General features: G+C 36.7%; 1 gene segment (V, D, J or C); it reads left to right on the top strand.

The window, feature by feature from the left end:
- Positions 1 to 3,892: 3,892 nt before the first annotated feature.
- On the top strand, positions 3,893 to 6,147 carry LOC127652315 (Ig heavy chain V region 6.96-like). The segment is given in 3 exon segments: positions 3,893 to 3,906; positions 4,060 to 4,082; positions 5,825 to 6,147. Coding segments are annotated over 3 exon segments (360 nt in total).
- The last annotated feature ends 2,288 nt before the right edge of the window (positions 6,148 to 8,435 follow it).

Here is an 8,435-nt window from a genome sequence, read left to right on the forward strand (position 1 = left end):
CCCCCACACCATTACACCACCACCACCAGCCTGCACAGTGGTAACAAGGCATGATGGATCCATGTTCTCATTCTGTTTACGCCAAATTCTGACTCTACCATCTGAATGTCTCAACAGAAATCGAGACTCATCAGACCAGGCAACATTTTTCCAGTCTTCAACTGTCCAATTTTGGTGAGCTCTTGCAAATTGTAGCCTCTTTTTCCTATTTGTAGTGGAGATGAGTGGTACCCGGTGGGGTCTTCTGCTGTTGTAGCCCATCTGCCTCAAGGTTGTGCGTGTTGTGGCTTCACAAATGCTTTGCTGCATACCTCGGTTGTAACGAGTGGTTATTTCAGGCAAAGTTGCTCTTCTATCAGCTTGAATCAGTCGGACCATTCTCCTCTGACCTCTAGCATCAACAAGGCATTTTCAGCCCACAGGACTGCCGCATACTGGATGTTTTTCCTTTTCACACCATTCTTTGTAAACCCTAGAAATGGTTGTGCGTGAAAATCCCAGTAACTGAGCAGATTGTGAAATACTCAGACCGGCCCGTCTGGCACCAACATCCATGCCACGCTCAAAATTGCTTAAATCACCTTTCTCTCCCATTCTGACATTCAGTTTGGAGTTCAGCAGATTGTCTTGACCAGGACCACACCCCTAAATGCATTGAAGCAACTGCCATGTGATTGGTTGATTAGATAATTGCATTAATGAGAAATTGAACAGTTGTTCCTAATAATCCTTTAGGTGAGTGTATATTTTTGAATCTACTCTGAAATCTACTCAAATGGAACTTTGTATAGCACAAATAACTTATTGAATTATGTAACTGACAAGACATCATACGTGAAAAACAACCACGATTTATGCTAGCGTAATATATTAAATTGGCAAGTAGTATATGTGGTGATGTTAAATACATTTTTATGGTCATAGACCAGTGCTTCCCAACACTACATTGTCTCCTTAATCAAACACACCTGATTAATCTCATCAGCTCGTTAGTATGAAACGAATGTGTAGAAATCACGAGAATCATTTTTCATGCTTTGTTTGCACATTACATGAATATTCTGGAAGTGGTTCACGAAAGACAGGTTAGTTTCCATCTTTTTGCGGGGTATTAATGTAGTAATATTAATGTAAAACCTTATAACAAACAGTTATATTATAGTGAATGTAAACAAGTGGGACAAAAATTGGATATGCGTCTGTCAATGTCAAGTCAAATGTATTTGTATTGCACTTATCACTGTACACATTGTTTCAAAGCAGCTTTACAGAACTGTTATCATTTTCTTAAAATACATAATTCATAATTGAAAACATGCATTAAAGTTATTAGTGCCAATATCAATTAGCCATATATTACATTTTAGAGTAAAATATTAGAAAGGACTGAATAGATATTTGCAATGTTTTAAGACTAACAGATATTAATTGTAACATGAGATTAGAATTAATAGTAAACAAGTGGGAAAACAACAAAAAATTTAATATGTGTCAAAGGTTTGTGTATTAAGCCTAGCAGTGTAAATATAGCATTGTTGTTATGATTAGCTGAGTTTCTAACAGCACCTATAGGCTTACTCTGCACATTATTTAACACTGAGTTATGTTAAAGGTGAACTAACTATTTTTGTTTTACCTTTTAGCTGTCACACATTGTTCTCCCCCACACTTCTGGATCATTTGTTGAAACCAGAGCAGAACAAATAGAACTTGTTAAAGAAAGGGCAAGTGAAAATATAGTGAAATCCCAGAAAAAGGAGACATATAAAATGCTTGCAAAAAAGAAAAAATACAAGAACATCACTTTCAATGTTGGTAACAAGGTTTTACTCTTTAATGCACAAAAAAAAAATAAAAATGATGGAAGGGGGGGTAGACACCAGCCAGACTTTTCTGGGCCCTACTCCATTTCCACTATCAGAGGGAAGACGGTTGTACTAAAAAATCTGGAAGGAATTATTTTGAAAACCATATACAATTTTAAACCTTGTAAAACCATACAAGGAAGCAGTGCAAGGCCAACTTGAGTTGCATGTTGACCAGGTGAGACTGGATGAGAAGTACAGTGAATTGGAAAGGTATCAGTCACATTCAGAGTTGGAAGTTGACTAGGTGACACTGGAAGATAAGTCCAAAACAGTGGAATGGGAGGGAGGTCAACCTTTTAAGAAAGAAGAAAGTCTACCTCAGAAATGGAAAGAGAGAGGAAATAAAAAGACAACAGGACAGAAGACAAATGTCTCAGATTCTCAAGTTGTCAGAGAAGGTGATCATGATTGTAGATCCACAAGGCAAAGAAGATGCTTACAGAAGGAAGATGCATAGAAACTGGAGGTCATTGCTCACATTTAAAAAAAATATTTAAAACATACTACTTTTGATCAATTTAAGAGTGCACCAAATAATTTCATGGTTGTTTACTGGCCAGTGCAGTGAAAAAATTACGTAGCAGACCTATAAGAAAACTAATCACTGTCACTAATGTAGTAATCATGGCTGACAGTGAATAGAGCAGTTCTACAGTGACACTGGTAACCAACCAAAACTCTTTTTGTGTGATGCTCCACCCACACTTTGTAAGGGATAATGTACAGGCCTGTCTGGGTTTATTATGTGATAACAACCTGCTGTCTGTGCATAATCCTGTTTATTACACAGCTACTAACCAAATAAATGAATACATGGACATAAAATATTGATTTGCGTTGAAATTATGTAATGTTAGAAGAAATAAATCGCTGAACAGCGATTCAAGTATATCCGCCTCAGGTTCGTGTCGGATTTCTTTTTGTGTTTTTTCTGTAAAAATATCCATCTGACTCTTAATTATTCTGAATTTTACAAGACTACTTGCAAATAAACAAATATATGTTCATGAAACATTGATCTTCGTTGAAATTATGTGAGAACAAATATGTAGTTGAACTGCTTGAAGTTTTGTTGGTGTGAATTTTATGAAAATGACCATCTAACTTTTTGAGACTGTTATAAGACTACTTGCCAAATTAATAAATAAATGCACATTAAACATTCATTTGAGTTGAAAATATTTGATTAGCTTACTTGTAGAGAATGTAAAGATCTGAGAAGCAGTAAAGATGGCAGGCAGTACCCGGGTGACCGGTCTGATATGTATTTCTCAGGCTGTTACAAGGAGATATTAGACCACTAGATTGACATTGACAAATCAGAATTGAGGATTCCAGACAGCCATGTAATAATAGGTGTTAGTATAAGTCCAAGACCACTTTCATATTGGTCAGTGAAACCTAAACAGTTACTGGGGCAAAAACATTATTGCATCTTTAAGATTTACTTTTCATAAGCAGTAAAATAATTTAAAGGTGTCTATCATAATTTACCTGTGCTCTCAAATATAAAATATTTGCTTTTAAATGTTACATATTTAATCATGCAAAGTCACAATCTGATGCTTGCGACTTGGACTACACATAGTTTACAACATGAGCAATGGATGAATGGGAGCAGCTGTGGAGTCTTAGTTTTAAAAGTAGGGAAACAAAGTATTTAAAAATCAGCAAAGATTTGGTTTTCATTATGTATAATAATGTTCTTGCTTAACTTTTTTTTTGTTAGTTTGCAGAAGATTACCTAAAGGAACAGCTCTCAATGTCCAGACAGATCCAAAATCTGTGGAAATGTCCAGAAATTGTATAGCATGCACATTAATTGAGCATATCGGTAAGTTTATCGCCTTTTAAGTCATTTCTGGAGACTGATATGATGGTCTGTAGAAGTCCATATACTTGGCATTGCTAATGTTCCTTTATTATCAAGGTTTCATAACCAAGCACAATGTATTGATAAAGTGGATCATAGTGATAAAGTATTTTTGGTAAATCCCCTCTCTTTATCCCACAAGGTAAGGGTAATGGTAATGGCAAGGTAATGTGCCCTCTGCACAGCCTGTAACAAAATAAACCCATGCAATGATATCTCTGACAGCTTTACCATGGTAAATGACACATAGATTCACCATGTTCACAGTATAAACTTGATTTGATGTATTGTTGATTTAATCCAATTCACTCTTTATAGGTGCAGTGCAATTTGTGTTCAAGGTGGGAACACTTAACTTGCATCCCTGATGTCATTACTGCAGAGGAGCTGCGAATAGAATATAATTGCACCCATTGCAAATTATAGCGTTTTATTTTTTCCAGCTGATCTGTTGTTTCACTACTTGATTATTGGGTTGCTCTTTGTTACATCCCTGGATGTTTGTTTGTTTTTTGTGATTAAAATGTTTTTATTGATTAATCTATTAAACAAGAACAACAAAATATTAATGAACAGAATCAATATTTAACCATATTTGGTCACATAATTATAGACACAAAAAATAAAAATAAAAATATGATAATCACACACATACATTACACCTTTCTCTCCACTTTCCCTCCCTGAGAGCCCTCCAAAAAATACATTATTTGTCCCATTTCTTCACAAACAGGTCTAAATTCCCCAGTCTTCTGGATGCCACTTCCTCAAAAGCTACCACCCTGGCCATCTCCGAACACCACTCCTGAAATGGGGGTGCTCCAGCCGACTTCCAACCCCTAAAAATTGTCTGTCTGGCAATCATAATACTAGTTAGGAACCAGTTTTTATGTGCTTATTCTCCAAATTAACGACCGCCCTATCTCCTAAAATAAAAAGTCTGGGGCAAAATAAAATTTGAGAGCCCAGTACCCCACACATAAAACTCTGTGTCCTCAACCAAAATTTTTGGATCCCCAAAAGACATTGGTTGTGTCTGCATCTTCTGATTGACATCACAAGCTGATGGTGTGTCTTTAAGACCAAACCTATGCAATCTAGAGGGGGTCCAATAGACTCTATGTAAAACCTTGAATTGTATAAGGCGAACCCTTGCATCTCTAGATGTAGACTTGATGTTTTTTAGAATCCTAGCCCACACTTCCTCCTCCAATACCAAGTTCAGATCTTTCTCCCATAATCTCTTGAGAGAAGCTGAATCTCCGTCCTCCAGACTCTGAATTAGCGGAGACTAATCACTGATGCCTCATGACCTTTTCCAAAAGCAGTTATCACCAGAGTATCTTCTGCTTTAGGGGGGTGTAAACTACTCCCAAAAACAGTACAGAGCAGGTGGCCCAGCAGAACTTAGATCTAGGAATCCCTAAAAGTTTAACCAAATTTTGAAAGGATCTCAACACTCCACGCACATAGAGGTCACTGAGTGTAGTAACCCCCCTCACAATTCACTCTGACCAGCAAAAATGGGACTTGTTGATACTTGTTGATACATAATTTGGGGTAACCAAATCCATTTGAATATACAAATGGATTTCTTTTAATGTAGTAGTCTCTGCATATTAAGATGGTATCGGAAGAAGTATTTTTACACCCCCAAAATTACAAACTTTAGGTTTGATCTTTGCACATAAATACTTGCAAAAAGTAATCAAATACCAAGAATGGTCCATCAAATGCTTTTACCTGACTCATTATTTAGTGACCACTCCTCTTCTCTCGTCTTATTAGCATTGTCTGTATGTTTTTAAATATAGGGACCCCTAATTGAATATTCAAATATTAAATTGTTGGCCTATACAAATTCATCATCCTCTTATAGTGATATAACCAATTCTGTATGGCAGCTCAACAGTTTAGTATACCATTATGGAGCATAATATCTTAGGATTTACAATACTGTTACTGGTTTTTAAAAGTATGATTGTAGTTTTTCTGGCTTAGCATTTAAAAATACAGTACTTTTCTGAATCAAATTTATTTGCCATTATTTATAATGTGTGTGTGTGTTTTTTTTTTTTTGCAGGTTGTTGGTGTCAGACACTGACTGAGTCTGAGGCTATAGTCATTAAACCTGGAGAATCTCATAAACTGACCTGCATTGCCTCTGGTTTTGACTTTGGTGGCTCCAGGATGGCTTGGATCAGACAGGCACCTGGAAAAGGGCTGGAATGGGTGGCATTAATAAGATATGATAGCCAGTATATTTATTACTCCCAGTCTGCCCAAAGACGGTTCACCATCTCCAGAGACAACAGTAAGAATCAGGTGTATCTGCAAATGAACAGCCTCAAGACTGAGGACAGTGCAGTGTTCTACTATGCTCGTGAGCCACAGTGGCAGAAATGACTGCAATGCTGTGCAATGGCCAAGACAGTATAAGGTTTAAATGTCACAGTCAGCATTTTCAACACAATGGCAGCGGATTGTGCCTAACTTTCAAGCATAAAAATGGACCCAAAAGTATCATAAATGTTACTCGTGGTACATATTCCAGATATTCAAGACATTATCCTGCAAATGTATTGACAACATGGCCCTTTTTATTCATTACATTTTCTTTTTTGTTCTGCATAAGAAAGAATGTCATACAGTTTTGGAATGACAAGAGGGTGAGTAAATTATGACAGAATTTTCATTTGCATCAATGATATTGGACAAATATAGCACAATAACATTTACATTTGGCAGACACGTTTTATCCAAAGCGACTTACAGAGCCCTTATTACATGGACTTATTACAGGGACAATCCCCCCAGAGCAACCTGGAGTTAAGTGCCTTGCTCAAGGACACAATGGTGGTGGTCTGTTACTTAGTCCGTGTCCACTTTCCCCACAACTTAAAGCATCACTGTTAATCTCTCTATCTGAAGAAGTTCTGACAAGGTTGCATGCACAAACAGTTCCACCTGAGAAAAAATATTTAGTCATGTCTTGCAAGAACAATATTATTTTCACAACAGTAGGTGGTACTATTGTCCATTTAATGAGCATCAATGAACTCAAGCTCCAGTGCCTGCACAGTTTTAGTTTAGTTACATCATGGTTTCCATGCAAAGTAACAGATGTCCATTCCATATTTAAACAACAATTGTTGAGTGTACTCTTGACACTTCAAAAGAGGACTGCCACCAGTTCAGCTTGGATTCTGCAAATCATGTTCACTTCATATCTCCTCCTGTTGATGGCTGCCATGTCTTGTGAGTATATTCTCTGTACACACTGAAAAGAGTGTTGAAGTCAAAAATATAATTTGGCATCACTAAATCAAACAATGCATTAGGTTACACAAACAATACTAATTTTAAGGGTTAGATCAGGTAGAAATAGCTCCTTAAAGGTAACAATTGCAGGTTACCACTTTTTACAGTACAAAATCAACTCTCTGTGTAAATAAATACATAATTACAATCATTTGTAACCTTTGTATCTTTTCATCTACAGGTATTGACTCTCAGGTTGTGCTCACGCAGTCCGAACCATCAATTGTTGTGGCTCCAGGTCGCTCACACAAACTGACCTGTGCCTGCAGTGGTTTAACTCTTCAGAGCACTTACATGCATTGGATCCGCCAGGCACCTGGAAAAGGACTTGAATGGATCATTTATTATTATTCAGATTCCTCTAAGAGCTCAGCTCAGACAGTGCAAGGCAGATTCACAGCATCTAAAGACAGTTCAAATTTTTATCTGCAAATGACTCAATTGAAGCCTGAAGACACTGCAGTGTATTACTGTGTTAGACACTGTGAAAACACTAATACAGACAGCTGTTCCAAAACCCATCATGAAAAATGGGAAGGAGCCAAAAGATACAGATGCTCAAATGCAGAAAAGGAGTCAGGGACATTACAATGATAAAAGGCCTGTGTGAAGTGCAAAATGATAGTATTTAAATGACACATACATCCTTTATTTCAATGTAAACTTGCTCAGACATGGAGTATAACATAGAGTACTAATCAGAGAGCAGAGACAGGCCTCTTCTATTAATATGAATGGGAGAAATTTGAACGCCCAAAGGTCAACAGATGTAGAAAGGAAGTCACCTTTTAGATACAGACATCACCTGTCAATCAACTCAAGACTGAGCATGTACATAAACTATACAAGCCAGGAAAATTTAGTTTTTAGCGTAATCTGAGGTAAAGAAGCACAATTTATGATACTACTGTTGTCAGATTTTACTGCTGATTAGAAATATGTTCTTTGATCTTCACCTTGACCAATCATATTGGAGACTTTGGTGTTCCTCCATTAAAGTAGATAAGAGCTACACTTTCATGACTGGAAGTAGAAGCGGAAGGTCAAAAGATGGCTGGCAGTGAACTTGCTAGAAAGATTTGGTTATAACCTGTACAGCCTTTTTTCTTTTCTTTCATTCATTCTTTCTTTTTTTTTTTTTAAACCATTGGGCTCTCTTCCTTCTTTCACTGGAGTTCATTTTAATGAATACAAGCTAAAAATAAATGTATGTCTGTGTCAAGTTTTACAGTAAACAAAATGTTATTATTTGGGGTTTTAGGTTTTAAATAATGATACAAAATAACAATTCAATTAATATTTTCTTTCCAGTGGTGTTCTATAACAGGGTGCCCCTTGCTTAAATATAGTATACGATTTGTTGCTGCAAGAAA

The sequence above is a fragment of the Xyrauchen texanus genome, chromosome 12, assembly GCF_025860055.1.
Source record: "Xyrauchen texanus isolate HMW12.3.18 chromosome 12, RBS_HiC_50CHRs, whole genome shotgun sequence".
Taxonomy (NCBI): Eukaryota; Metazoa; Chordata; class Actinopteri; order Cypriniformes; family Catostomidae; genus Xyrauchen; species Xyrauchen texanus.